Genomic DNA, 14,751 nt, shown 5'->3' with positions numbered 1-14,751 from the left:
TTTGTTTATTGCCAATAGACCCTTCAAGAAATTAAATGAAATTACTATTACTTTCCAAGCTTGTGAAATTGATCACTGCATAAATAGTAATTGTCTTTACATACATATACCATCAAATAGGGATGTTTAAAAATCCGACCCGCTGACCCACACCCAACCTGTTATATATTATCTTTATCAAGTTGAAATTTACACGTTAAAATATTATAAAAAATTAATAATAGTCGTAAGTTTTTCACTTCCCTTCAAAGTAAAATACCCCTTTTAATCAATACCAAAGAGAAATTGAGTATTTTAAAAATTGTGGATTTTTTTATAATAATTAAAGAGAAAATGTATTAAAGAAATTAAAAAAGACTTAACATGTATGGATGAGACATGTTGGACTATTATAAGTTAATGGCAAAGACAAATTGAGTATTTAGCTTCTTGAAAGGTCCATTAGTAACAAAATGAAAATAAAGGTTGGATTATTAAATAAAAGTTCAGACGGTGGGATTATTCGCAGGTAATGGGAAATAGGTTGGATTATTAAAAAGAAGGAGAACATGAGTTGTAGCCTGATATAGCTAGTCATTTTCTAAAGGGTCCATGAACAACAAAATAGAAGCAAAGGTTGGATTATTAAAAAAATTTCAAAAGATGAGATTATGGACAGGTAATTGAAAATAGGTTGGATAATTACAACAATTTTTCCTAAATATTAAGTCAAATATCAAAACTTTTCCTCTTAAAGATAGAAAAAGGCGAAAATTTTTTTAATGATAATGTGACACGTATTTCAATTCATTTCTTCATTAATATATTTTATTATTTTATTGATTATTGATATTTGATGTTATAACTATTAAAACTTAATTATGGTAATAATATTTTGATGTTATAACTATTTGTCGGTAATATAAGATATTATTACCATAATTAAGTTTTAATAGTTATAACATCAAATATATTGTAATATTTTGTTAATGTTCGTATCGAGTATATAATAAGTATTTTGTTAATAAATAATAAAAATAATCATTATAACAAATATTAAAATTAAAACTTAATTATGGTAATAATATCAAATATTTCCAACTATAATTTTGTTCCAATATTTAAGTGTATAATTTATTTTATGCAAATAGTTATAGTTTATAATTGATAAAGACATATTAATGTGGTTATCTTATGGACAGAGTATGACCATTTAATTAGAGAACAGGTCATAGAAACGTAGTTGATCAAGTCCAATCCACCAAGTATTAAAAAACTTCATCATAAGATAAAGTTAGATTAATCAAGTAAAATAATTTTAATCAATGGTTGAAAGGATTTTGACAGTCCAATAACGACATAAGCTAAAACTATCTAGCACATAGATAAAGTTTTAATCCATGATTATTTAAATATTATATGCCAAGGAACCAACTCAACCAAAAGCTTAAGCTTTTGGTTAAATTGGTTCCTTGACATGGTATCAGAGCCAACGTGAGAGGTCACGGGTTCGAATCTCAACCACCCCTTATTTAAAGTGGAATATTCAGCGCCTATGCGCATCCACACTTCTAGCCCAATGGGGTCTCGTGTGAGGAGGCGTGTTAGAGTATATAACATATCTTGGGGCCTCAACCATCAGCTTAAGATTTTGGTTAAATTGGTTCATTGACATTATATTATGTATAATCAGATGGACATGATGTTTAATAAATAAGCACACACCAAGACCGTCCTTGAGATCATAGGGGCTTGGGGCGGGAAATAATTTACGGGTCCTAACTATATCATTCCTTCATTCCATATTACTTGAAATTGATAATGCTATTTTTTCAAATAAAGTATGCACTGCTACATCATATAAAATCAAATAAAAATATTTCTAACTTATAAGGGCAATTTTCGATGCAAAATCACTAATAACAATGTCTAAATCAAGAGAAGTTTTCTTATACTAATTATTGCAAAGCAATAGTTAAATGAATCAACATTATTTTGACAAAGACAACACAAAAACATGTTTTGAAAAATGAGATTGTACAACTTAAAATCCACTTATCCTTGCAATCGATCAAATATTTGTATCAAAATATTACAATTTCGAATGACCACATAAAAGTCCATATAAAAAAATCACAATTATATTTATCGTCGTTTAGGTCAAATTAATAAATATAATATTAGTCAAATATACTCAAAAGCAATGTATTATAATAAAAGGAAATACATAGAAAAAATCATAAATTAGGAAATTTAGTCACACAAAAAGTAAACCGATAAGAAAATTAAAAATATTATAATTATTAAATAATATTTATTGCATTTGCGATGTGTGTGTTGCTTTGTGCTTATTAGTTATTACAACAGTCACTCGTGGTCAGAGGCGATATATGAGCAAATTATTTATTACATAAAAATTAGTTGAATTATAAAAATATCATACAGATTGAAATAAAGTTGATTCATAAAAAAATTATATTTAACATATGGAGTTAAAGCTTCCCTATACTATTACTTTTGAAAAAATCTTGACTCTATTATTCCTCTAATTAGTCTCTAAAAAAATTATTAAAATTAAGATGGCATAAATATAAACACATATACTAAAAAGATAAATATAACATATTTAGAGATAAAGAGTAATGACATTATTATATAAATTTATTAGTTTATTAAAAAGAATAGTCTAAATTAGAATTTGATATCTAGACCTTATGTTATAAATGTGTTACTCAATCCGTTGAATTAGAGTAATTTTTGTTATATTTTTACACTATTTGAACTATATATCATAAATAAGTAAGAATGGCCAAAATTAAAAATACAAATAATCATATTTTCGACGAGGGAGGCCGGACCGGTATAGCTTAGCGCCTGCTCGTGATTTAATTATCTTAAACGATAGAAAGTTGCATTAACATTTGATGCAACTTGATGACAAAACACTAGTCCTCTTTACATGCAACTTATGTTCGATTCTTGGCAAAAGCAAAATAAGACATTTTTTTGTGTGCTTTAGGTGTAGGCCCAGTTTGCCCTTGCCCAGTGAAATGTTTGCCAAAATCGTTACGATGTTAAGAACGATAAACAACAATGAACAAAACAATGTTTGATAATGTAAACTAAGCAAAAGAGACACAAAGATTTAAGGAGGTTCACCCAATGATGGCTACGTCCTCCGTGGTGTGTAGTTTCTGTTTATATTATATCAAAAGAGTATAAACAACACTTACAAATGAAGTATTACAATTGTGTAAGAGATAAAAAACAAAAGGCTATGTGTTTGGCTTAAGGGTTGTGTTTGATGTGTTTGATGAGTGAGTATGAGAGCTCTATATATAGTACTAGGTACATGAATGTCAATAGCTCACTTGAATACAAAATTAATATAGAGTAATGAATAATATGAAATAACTCCAAGAACTTGAAAGGTCGAAAACAGCATTCCATGCACATCAGAGAAACCGCTCGAGTGGAACAGAGAGCTCGCTCGGTCGAGCGAGCAGCAGATACCTTCTGGATACCTTCTGTCTGACCGCTCGACCAACCAATAAGGCTCGCTCGGTCGAGCGGGTAGGTCGAGCGACCATTCTGCTTCCTCTGCCAGAATTCTGATCGAGCAATCATAAACCAAGTCCTTTCTACTTCTTCATTAACCTTCATTAACACCAATAATTCTATGAATACTCTCCCACATAATTACACCCTTTTGGATTCCACAACTCAAGAGTCACACATGATACCATTCATAACACCCAGAACCAGCACTGGCACACACAAGAATCACAATTGACCTAATCGAAAATATTGTACCCAAAACTTGTTCGAACATCTAAAATTCCAAATGTACAAATCTATAGATAATGAGTTATAATAACCATTTACAAAAACTCTTTATTTAAAGTTTAATTTACATATAGCTTTCATAAGTTGTTATAAATTTATGTATAGTCAATAAAAATAATACACAAGTACTTTTTATAAAAGATATCATATTCCGACTTTGTCATATGTTTGAGAATCCGACTTCGAACAAAGTTAAAGGACATAACATTTGAATCCGCTTGAGTCCGATCAATTGTGATCTCTATGTGACACCAGCCGTCCAGACAGCTTGTGTTGAAACTTTTGTTGATGGTATTCATGGCGGTGTCCCCAGTGTGAACTTTGTCTTGATTTTTGAATTTAGTACTTTTTGTAGACTCCATTACAAATTTCATTAATTTTCCTAAATTTACCGACAAATACAACATACACGGATACACCTTTGTACCCTTCTTTTTCCATTGTGTTGTTGCTTTCTTTGTTTGTACATACTAGATCCCTTTTTTAAATAAGGTGATGTTATTTTTCGCCACCCCTTTTCATTTTATCGCCACCCCCTATAAAATTACATTTTTGCCCCTGTATTTAAAAAATTACAAAATTGCCACTATACTTAAAAATTAATAATAAATGTAAATCACGCTTAATAACACTAATAAGAATTTAATGCGTAAGATTTGTCTATATATATGGAATTCTGAAATGCGTATGAAGTACGAATTCAAACACGGTACTATCTCTCTAAAAACTGGTATTATCTCTCTAAAAAGTGTTAAAGAAGTGGTAACCCGTAATTCGTTAAATATGGCTAACGAAAGCGACTATGAGTCGGATGCGGTACGTAAAGTTGTCGTTAGAAAATTAAAAAAAAAAAAAAAAAAGGCGCACAAACCTGGGCGGCTGAACCATGGTTCAGGCGCACAGATATGGGCGGCTGAACCATGGTTCAGGCGCACAGATCTGTGCGCCTGTGAATTTTTTTTTTTTCCGTATTAATTTTTTTTAAATTATTATTATTATTATTGTTAGTACTATTTTTTATTTTCCGTATTAATTTTTTTTTATTTTCCGTATTAATTTTTTTTTATTTTCCGTATTAATTTTTATTGTTGATAAATTTTAATTTTTAAGATTTTTTTATTTACGTAATGTTTTTAATTTGTTGTTGTTGTTGTCATTATTATTATTATTATTATTATTATTGTAGTCATTAATGTATTTAATTTATATTATTTATATTTCAAATTTGCAGGAGTTTGAAAACTTTGGAGACAACGTAGACTACTCCGGTAGCTTTGTTACGGATAGGGAATTTATCTCCTTAGATGAGTTACATAGTTGGGCCGATGCGATAGCAATAACAATCGGTTTTCAATTTACACGTGCTTCTTATAAAAAGAAAGAAGGACGTTCTAGAGTTAGTGTCTATTTAAGATGTCACCGCTATGGTAATATTAGGGGTGATGTACATAATCTAGATAATATTGCCCGACCTGGTTCTAAAAGTAGAAGTTGCGGGTGTAAATTTATGATTGTAGTCGTAAACCACCAGAAAGACGATGCTCTGGAATAATCTACGCGGGCTACGTTCACAACCAACTAATACCACCGCTGACGATGCTGTAAATTTAGATACTCCATAGAATTTATACACGACATTCATTATAAATTGTATATAATCCATAATTATACTATTGTGTATACGAATGACATTCATTGACGAAAAGAAATGCAATAATTAATGTAAAATAGTTTCAGTACAGACTATGCAGGGTCATGCTCTTTAAAAATTTGCCATTCTTCAAATAAATCTCTACAATCATTAAGGTAAATTTCTAACGCATGTCGTTGACGGGGGTTCAAATCCGCAACCTTAGCAGGTAGTCTTGCCAGTGGACCGAATCGACTGGGCCATTCATTCAGGAACTGAAAACACAAAAGGATAATGTCCGTTATTAATTCATTAAAAAAAAATATCTGAAAAAAAAATGATAATAAAACTCACGTATTCAGATCTGCTCTGAGAAGGACCAGGACCGGAAGTAGGCCCTTCGTCCGGGGCTATGTACGGGTGTGAGCACACTTTGAACCAATCAACGTAATTAGGTTCAACCTCAAAAGGAACAGAAGCCCGACGAAGTCCCTGCTCAACAAGGCGGGCACTATAGGGGAACCTACTCCATGCCTCCAAATATACAGCAGCAGAAGAAAAGGTCACGTAGTAGGTACCGTGTGCCGGTCGGACAGCCTTGGCTGGTCTAATAGGAGCGGGAGGAATAGCCTGCACGAACCTAATCTGTCGCAATGTCCGCTCCGGCAAATACACCTCCACAACATCAAAGCACGTGATACCCCCGATTACGGTGGTGCGTGGGTGATCATTCAGATACGCACCAGCAGCAGAATTGTAGGGAGTCCATTCAACCTGCATACAAGCGAAGTTCACAAAAAAATACTATAAATTGAAAACAACATGCATGACAAAATGTAACGTACAGTACCTGAGTCTCCGTCATTGAATCAAGAACCTTGCGGCAGTCCCTCAACCTGTCCAGCTCACGACATGGTTTTTTCGGTGTCCACATCTCCGCCCTAGTCATGTTTGGCACATCTTCTCGGCGAGCATGAGGGTGGAAAGCGGGAAAGTACTCATAGATCCATGTCTGGAGCAATGTGAGGCATCCAGCAATGGTCTTGCAACCAGCCCTAGATGCCATTCCGAGCTGCCTGTACAAGAACGCCAAGGTCACCGCACCCCAGGCCACGTCCTGCTGATCGTCGTTCACGGCAAGTATCGGGTGAGGTCGCATGCCAATTCTGGACTTATCCGCCAAAAAGGTAGAGCCGATGACAGCCATGTAGTACGCTGTCTTCTAGGTATCCATGCCCTGCGACCTATGACACAGCCGCATCAATTCAGCAACGGTTATGCATCCGCCGGTGAATGAACCTTTACGCCGAAGCTCAGACAGAGGCTCCCCGAACAGATTGGTGATACCAACCTCCCACTCCGCCTCCGAAGGCTCAGCCGGCAGAGAACCTTCAATAGAAATACCCAATATGCGTTGCACGTCGTGCAACATAATCGTCATCTCTCCCCAGGGCATGTGGAAGGTGTTCGTATCCGGCTGCCACCTCTCGACGAACGCAGATATCAAAGCACAATCGATGTGCTGGTGCATAATGACCGGTAGTCGGCCGAAGGAAGTGGCAGGTAGAACATCGTTTAGCGCATCGGACATATCCTTCAGTCTGATGATGGACTCCACCGGTCTCTTCCTAATACGGCATTCTAGAATCGGAGGCGTACGCTCGGAGCCGTCATAAATAAGTTTAGCTATGTGCCCGCCATAGCTAGGGATCAGTCGCGTATCTGTCGGCCCACCGGGCTGGGGTGATGTCACTAACCAGTCCGTGTTAGTGGACTGTGAGGGCTGATTATCGACAAAACTACGTCCTGCGCGCTCAGATGCGGCAGAAGAACTCGGGCCGCCCCGCGCAAATCTGCCGTCGGGGCCGCGAACAACAGCCCAGTCCACTTGGCGACACTCAGTACGTTGGAACTGAACATCATCAGCATCATTATCATCATCACTATAAACCCCCCAACTACTCTGGAGGCTGTCAGCCTGGTCATCAATAGGAGTACGCACTTGGTTCAGCGTACTCGACCTTTGGGCCTCACTGTGTCTGACAGCCTCTTCATGCCTAGCCCTCATAGCAGAACCCGTCACCCCCCTCTCATGCGGGTCCCCTCTAAGTAAAGTAGGCCTTGAACTATTACCTCTCAACAATTGCCTAAAAAAACCTTTTCCTTTTCCTTGATTACCAGCCATTTTCTACAATTTTTACAGTTTTATTCAAAGATAAATAATAATTTAACAACAAAAAAATTAACATACAAATTTACACTAATAATTTATAAAACAACACATGAACATATTTATAATAATAAAAAAAATAACAATCACATTAATAATAACATAATTAATTATAATAACATTAACATATATTTAATAAAAAAAAAATACAATCACAATAATAATAAAAATAAAATTAATAATAATAACATTAACAACAATAATAACATGCTTCAAAATTTAAATTAATTATTCCTAAATATAACGAAAAAAAAAATAAATAAAAATTAAAAGATCTGGGCGCCTCCCTTTCAATTTTTTTTTCTTTTGCATTCAAAACAATATATAAAATTTACTAAAAAATTATAAAAATTACACATTACAACATACAAATTTACAATAATAATTCAAAATTTATATTAATTAATCCTAAATACACGAAAAAAAAAAAAAAATTCAAAACGAGGCGCCCAGATCTGGGCGGCTCTACCCTGGTTCAGGCGCCTGATTTTGGGCGCCTGAACCGGGGTAGAGCCACCCAGATCTGGGCGCCTCGTTTTGAATTTTTTTTTTTCTTTTGCATTCAAAACAATATATAAAATTTACTAAAAAATATAAAAGTTACACATTACAACATACAAATTTACAATAATAATTCAAAATTTATATTAATCAATCCTAAATACACGAAAAAAAAATAAAAAAAATTCCAAACCAGGCGCCCAGATCTGGGCGCCTCGTTTTGAAATTTTTTTTTTCTTTTGCAACTAATTAATTTAAAAATAACTTACCTCGATTAATAATTTGGGGATTGTACTTAATTTTTGCTCCGAGATTTAGCTTTAGTGAGTTGTATTTAGTTGTAGTGAGAATAATTTTAGGTGGAGTGTGGTATTTATAGGAATTTCACCCTTAATGGCAATATTGTTAATTTTTTATAAAGTAAGGGTAAAATGGTAATTTACTCAGGGGGGTGGCGATAAAATGAAAAGGGTGGCGGAATATAAGGATTGGGTTTTAATATTTGTTACATTTCGGCTACGGGTATTATTTATCATTTAAATTTATTTTGTATATAACGACTAATATATAAGTAAAAATATAGTCAAGTGAGATCTTATTTAAATCGTTTAATCGCATAGTTTCATAATATTAACTTATTATAATTTTTAAATGTGTATAATTCAACATATAAATAAACAAAATAGCACCATTAAAAATCAAATATAGTAGATATTATGAAACTGAGGATGTAGAAAGGTTGAAACCCTCATAATTTTGGTTTGCTAAATGAAATACATTTTTTTTACGATTATTAGTCCTATCAATTTTACATCTTTTAAAAATCATTATTTAGTAATTAAGCTTATATAAGAATCTTGATAACCATAATCATTATATAAAAAAATAAGATTTGCGCACGTATAGTGATGGTACTTTCGTAAAAAAATTAGAGTTTTAATTTTTCAGTAATAACTTTTGTGAAAAATAACAACTTTTTTTTGACTAAAACTAACATGTTTTTATGTATAAATAACACCACTTAGTATAGAAAGTAATACTTTTTTTATCAAGTTTGTTCAGTTATTAATTAATTTATTTTTTTTAAAGTAAAATTTTTAGCAAATTGATTGTTGTAGTTATCATACAAAGATAGAGACAAACCGAAATGCACAAAGGGAGTAACTCCGACTAACTCTAGGGTGCGTTTTGTAGGAGGGATTATAGGGTGGACTGATATTAAAAATCTCAAAATATAGATATATTTTGTTTGTTTAATGTGAATGAAAATAAAATTAAGATAGGGAATAAGATAAAATCATGATCAATTCCCATTAATTTATTATTAAGAAGGTTGGTATTAGATGAGTGGAAATTAGGGAAAAATGTTAAAAGACATGTATATCTTGTAAATTGATAAATTTCACAACCAAGCAAAAGATAATACAATTTTCAGATTATTTAAAAAGGCAAATTGATAATTTTCTTATTTTAGTCGTATTCCCAATCCAATCTCACTTACCAAACAACGATAGTATTACAATTATCAAATTAATCCCCTGAATATACCAAACAAGAAATTGAATTATAGAATTATTTTAACAATTTCCACCTATTAATTTCCATCCTCAATCTCACTTTTTTATCCTCAAATACTATTTCTTGAGAACAAGGGTGTTTGACAAATGACTGATAATTAATAGTTGATAGTCGTTTATAGTGGTTGATTTAACCAACTGATTTTGTTTACTGGTTTGACCAGTTGATTTTGTACCTGCTGCTATGAACAGCTTGTTCAAAAATAGCTTATTGATATTAATAAGTTGTTTCAACCAGCTAGTATACCGAACACTAGCATTAACTGGTTTGATCCCCCAACCTTCTATTTTTATATTAAATAAGTTAAAATTGCTCAATAAGCTAATTTGACAAACACCACCAAGGTCTTACTGTCTGAGTAACTAATGGTGATTAGTGAATTTAACAAATTATCCTTATATAATAGGATTTGATAAGGTTAGAGTTTTGTAATACTAATTTATCTTTTTTCTTTTTATTTATTTTTGATATTATTATTTTTGTCTTAATACACGGAATAATTTACGGTGATTGATTAACAATTTCTGGTATTTCCAGGTAGTAAACACCCTCATAAGGTTTAGGGGGATGAGCGCGCTTTTTGAAATTTGATTAGGCGCTCTGCCTGCTGCTGTTCACGAATTATCCTGCTCTACACAATTTGACAAGAACACCCATAGCCAGGTAACTACACTCTCGTCCTCTGGCTCTGGTCTCTCCACCGCGAAGGCGCGAACCTTTCTCCTCCATTGTGTCTTCCTTTCCTCAAGGTTTGTTAAATTCAATGATCACAAAAAATCAAATGTTCTGAAACGATTTTATGTTCTTATTTGCGAGTTGATTTGTTCATTTTTTTATCCTTAATACAACAATTTTTTGAATTACGGGGTTTTTCATGGTTCGATTACGAATTCAAGTTCCAATTCTAATACACTTGAGCGATTATCGATTGACGCAATCAAATCCTTGAGTTAGGGTTTTTGATTGCTATATTTTGAATTACTGAGTGTGTTCTGATGAATTTTGTAATGATTTTGCTGTTCTCTTAGGTGACCGTTTATCCTCAAATCTCAAACTCCTGCTGTGCAAACATGGTGAGCGAGTTTTCACTTTGATCTGTCCATTACTACTGTTGAAGTTGACAAAATTATGATTATTCTTACCATTGTCGACTTGTGGTGGTAGTCAAAGAAGAGAGGGCTTTCACTTGAAGAGAAACGTGAGAAGATGCTTCAGATTTTTTATGACTCGCAAGATTTCTTCCTCGTAAGTGCAAAGGATCCAAATGCTCACTTTTTGCTGCTTGATTTTTTTGAAAATTTTGTTGCACTGAAGATGGATTGTCATTATGCTGATGCAATTCATTCAAACAGAGGAAGGCAATGAAATATTAGCCTGCTTGGAAACAATCTCGTTTTTGTTCTTACTTCTTAACATGGGTAATGTAGTGAAGATTGCGTATATATGACTCTCGTATCAAGCATTGGTGGAAGCAGTTAATAGCATTGGGTAATGATATTGTAGTACCATAAGATTTGTAATCAACTATTATGGTGTTTTCAACGCTTTAATTTCTTTAATAGTTTACTTAACGAATGACTGTTTAGATTTACAGAGCTAGGATTTACTGCTTTACTGATAGCATAATTACTTTGTTTTGGTACATTCACTGGTGTAAAGCTGAACTAGTAAATGGGTTTCTGTTATTGATTCCAGCTCAAGGAGCTTGAGAAGATGGGGCCAAAGAAAGGTGTCATCAGTCAGTCGGTGAAGGATGTTGTTCAAAGTCTCGTTGATGACGACCTTGTATTAAAGGATAAGATTGGAAGTTCTGTAAGGATACGTTATATAAATGAAATGATTTACTTTTGGCATGCCTACCTTATCACGACATTGAATAGTATCATCATTCATCATGATTGTTTGCTTTTAAGGATAAATAATCAGTTACTTGTGTATTTATATCCTGAATAGAGTGCATGATTCTCCACTGACCTTTTTCGTTTTGCTAGATATACTTCTGGAGCCTTCCTAGCACAGCTGGAAATCAGGTACGGTTTGTGTTTGTATTAACTGCCAACTGTATCATGGATTAATTGTATCATGGATTATTGGTTTGGCAGCTAAGGAATGTCTCTCGCAAACTAGAATCTGATCTTCATGCCAGCAAAAAACGTTATGCCGAACTTGTGGAACAGTTTGATTCTTTGAAGAAGGGACGTGAAGAATCTGTTAGTCATTACTCACTAGCTTTATCATAGAGTAAAATATTATACCATTTTTTTTTGTTTTGTGTGTCAACTACATATAATGTCTTATTACGTGACTATGTATTGTTAAGGATGAAAGAGCGGAGGCTTTAAGCGAGTTAAATGCTGTTGAACTGAAGCACAAAGAACTGAAGGTTGGTTGTTACTAATTTTTCATTGTGTAAAGCTAATGATATTATTCTTTATTTGCTGGCATGTTTGCTTACTTAAATTTAATTTGCAATAGGAGGAACTGGCACAATATGCAGATAATGATCCTGCTGCTCTCGAGACTATGAGTAAGGAACATAACTCATTATTTATGTTCAATTGCCCAGTTGTGAAAAGACAATCCACGGTTAATCTTGTGGTCTCCTGACTTTCTGCGTGCTTAGCCTTCTTGAGATGTGTATATCATAACCTAACTTCTGAATTGTTAATTTGAATTGTGGCAGAAAAAGCTATAGAAGTTTCGTATTCAGCTGCCAACAGATGGACAGGTTAAAAACCATTCACTTGCTTTGTCATTTTACTTTCTTTCATCATAATGGATGAAGATACTAGCACATGGACTTAGTATATGCAGTAGATTGTACTGCTTTCTGTATGTGTTTATAATTCTTTCCTCGTACAATCAATCGTCAGATAACATATTCACTTTGCAGCAGTGGTGTACAAAAAATTTCCCACAAGCTAGAGAACAGCTTGAACAGATGTACCAGGAGGTATTTATTTGCTTGTTGAAAATTTCTACTGTGCACCCAGGAGTTATCTTTTTGGCTTTATTCAATATTTCTTGTGTGTTCATATATTTTGTAACTTCTGGTCTCTGACTTGTCAACTCTGATGCTTCGTAGTTTTAGGTTCTTCAAAGCAACATAAATTTTTATGCTCTTTACTGCTTACATTTTGTATCTAGGTAGATTGTCATAATTTATAGGCAAGTTTTTCAAGTAATGAGCAGATATTTACTCTCAACTTAGATCTTACTTAAGAACCTAGACAAAGTGGTTACTGAACTTGTTGGACTAAGTCTAACTTGAACTAGTAATCTGGAGTGATGTATCTAACTTATGTTCAAGCGAAGGTAGAGTGTGCAATTACTTTTGTAGTAATTACCTGATTGTTTTACTTAAAATGCATTCAATATGCCATGGTGTTCTTAATTGTTCAGACTCCCAACAACATCAATGCCTAAGCATTAATCCCAAAATACTGGGGAATTGTTAAGATTTTAAAATTTCTTATTTCCAATTCTAGGCTTGAAATTGTGTGCTCATCATTTTATATGGCCTTTGTTATCATAGGATGCTTTGTTATGTGCTCGTTTTTGCTGCAGGCTGGAATAACAGATGATTTTGATTATGTGGAGTTGCCAAATCTTGCTTCACTTGGGAACCCAGACAACTAGTTACAAGGTGAATTAGCTAATGCTGTCTGATTTTGAATGTCTTGGTATTTAAACATTCTTGTTTATGAATTTTTAACTGGTTGATTTAGTCTAGTCATTGGGATTTTCTTACAAAATGATTGAAGGTATTGTTTGACTCTGTTGCTTGCTCAAAAGCCTTGGACTCGAAAGATATTTGGATTTTATATCTGTTTCTGTTCGTGGATGGGAGATTTTTTCTAGGACGAGGGGGTTGATGGTGGTATGTTCTTTTGTGGTTGATGTGGCCTGTTTTTATACTACTTCAATATCTTACTGTCCTCCTCGAGTTTGTATGTTCTTTTGTGATTTGTACTAAACTAGGCAGTCGGTTTATCATTAACGCTTTGTGTAAAATGTTCCTATGCCGGTATTTAATTTTTCTAATGCATGTAGATTGCAGGCTATAGAGACTTCTTGTGCTGAATTGCAGAACACGATAGAATGTAGCAAGTATATGCTGGCGTTGGAGATTGACAGTTTTCTGTAAATTCTTACCTGTCCCCTTTATCTTTTACAAACATTGTTTAGCTTGTGGATCATTGTTGTTCCTTTAGCAAACAAATTGACAATGGTGACAATTTTTATTTCTACTTGTGATAATCTCATGAAAGTTCATGAGATATGGGGTTGAATAGTATTTTATGAAGTTCTTGTAAATTGGCAATATTGACTGTGTAAATTGACCTTTCTGTTGGGGAAGTTAGATGTTCTTCCCAATTACTGTAATCAATATACAACCACTAATGTTGATAGTGGTTATACACTTAGAACTGTAAACATGGTCATCGGTTTTTCTTGTTACATTTAAAAGTTGCATGCTAGAATGAGGTACAATGGTCAAGATTATTAGTGGTTTTAGGCTGAAGTGTTAATATTATCAGCAATTCTAACTTTGTTATTTTTTAAAGTACCCATTATTTATAGACAGTATTTTAAGAATTAAAATTTTATGACATTGTCTTAAAAATTTTATTATTTTTTTTGTAGAATTACTATTTTTTTTAACAAATTTAAAATTCACTAGTAGTTTAGCATGATCACCTAATGGTTAAAACTCTATATAATTATAAATTAGGTTGAGACACTCTAGTTTACTTGGATGAAAGTTGAGTTATGAAAAACTTTGAAAAACTTTGAAAAAATTACCTTGAATAATATAAGCTTTCAACTTTTCTTCTATAATAATACTATTAATTAATCATAAATAATACAAATTTTAGGGTATATTTTCGCACAACATTCATTTTTACCGATTACCTTTAATATAGGTCAATTCTACCAAAAAAATAAAATTAAAATTAAAAAATTTCACCCCTCCTCCTTCTCC

At 33.2% G+C, this 14,751-nt stretch overlaps 1 protein-coding gene across 10 annotated transcripts; it reads left to right on the top strand.

Moving 5' to 3' along the window:
* The first annotated feature begins 10,322 nt into the window (after window positions 1-10,322).
* On the top strand, window positions 10,323-14,360 carry LOC130800478 (meiotic nuclear division protein 1 homolog). 10 transcript variants are annotated; one of them, XR_009039425.1, is made up of 13 exons: window positions 10,323-10,513; window positions 10,793-10,837; window positions 10,929-11,009; window positions 11,460-11,576; window positions 11,756-11,794; window positions 11,867-11,974; window positions 12,085-12,147; window positions 12,240-12,291; window positions 12,448-12,492; window positions 12,658-12,717; window positions 13,332-13,410; window positions 13,529-13,644; window positions 13,818-14,360. XR_009039425.1 is itself a non-coding variant. In XM_057664034.1 (13 exons), the coding sequence occupies exons 5-12, from the start codon at window positions 11,478-11,480 to the stop codon at window positions 13,401-13,403; spliced, it is 558 nt and encodes a 185-aa protein (XP_057520017.1). In that variant the 5' UTR covers window positions 10,323-10,513; window positions 10,793-10,837; window positions 10,929-11,009; window positions 11,192-11,252; window positions 11,460-11,477; the 3' UTR covers window positions 13,404-13,410; window positions 13,818-14,351. The 10 variants fall into 10 exon arrangements, 3 of the variants coding, with proteins under 3 accessions (XP_057520017.1, XP_057520016.1, XP_057520018.1); XR_009039423.1 differs by having other exon boundaries at window positions 12,638-12,717; window positions 13,825-14,357; XR_009039422.1 differs by having other exon boundaries at window positions 12,638-12,717; window positions 13,818-14,355.
* The last annotated feature ends 391 nt before the right edge of the window (window positions 14,361-14,751 follow it).

The sequence above is a fragment of the Amaranthus tricolor genome, chromosome 14 (assembly GCF_026212465.1).
Source record: "Amaranthus tricolor cultivar Red isolate AtriRed21 chromosome 14, ASM2621246v1, whole genome shotgun sequence".
Lineage (NCBI taxonomy): Eukaryota > Viridiplantae > Streptophyta > Magnoliopsida > Caryophyllales > Amaranthaceae > Amaranthus > Amaranthus tricolor.
This window is presented reverse-complemented; position numbering and strand designations above follow the sequence as displayed.

What these genes read in the sequence shown, in the direction of transcription:
- LOC130800478 (XM_057664033.1), top strand. An exon ending in AGCTGCCAACAGATGGACAG is followed by an intron (nt 12,493 to 12,637) that starts GTTAAAAACCAT and finishes ATCAATCGTCAG; the next exon opens with ATAACATATTCACTTTGCAG. An exon ending in TTGAACAGATGTACCAGGAG is followed by an intron (nt 12,718 to 13,331) that starts GTATTTATTTGC and finishes TTTTTGCTGCAG; the next exon opens with GCTGGAATAACAGATGATTT.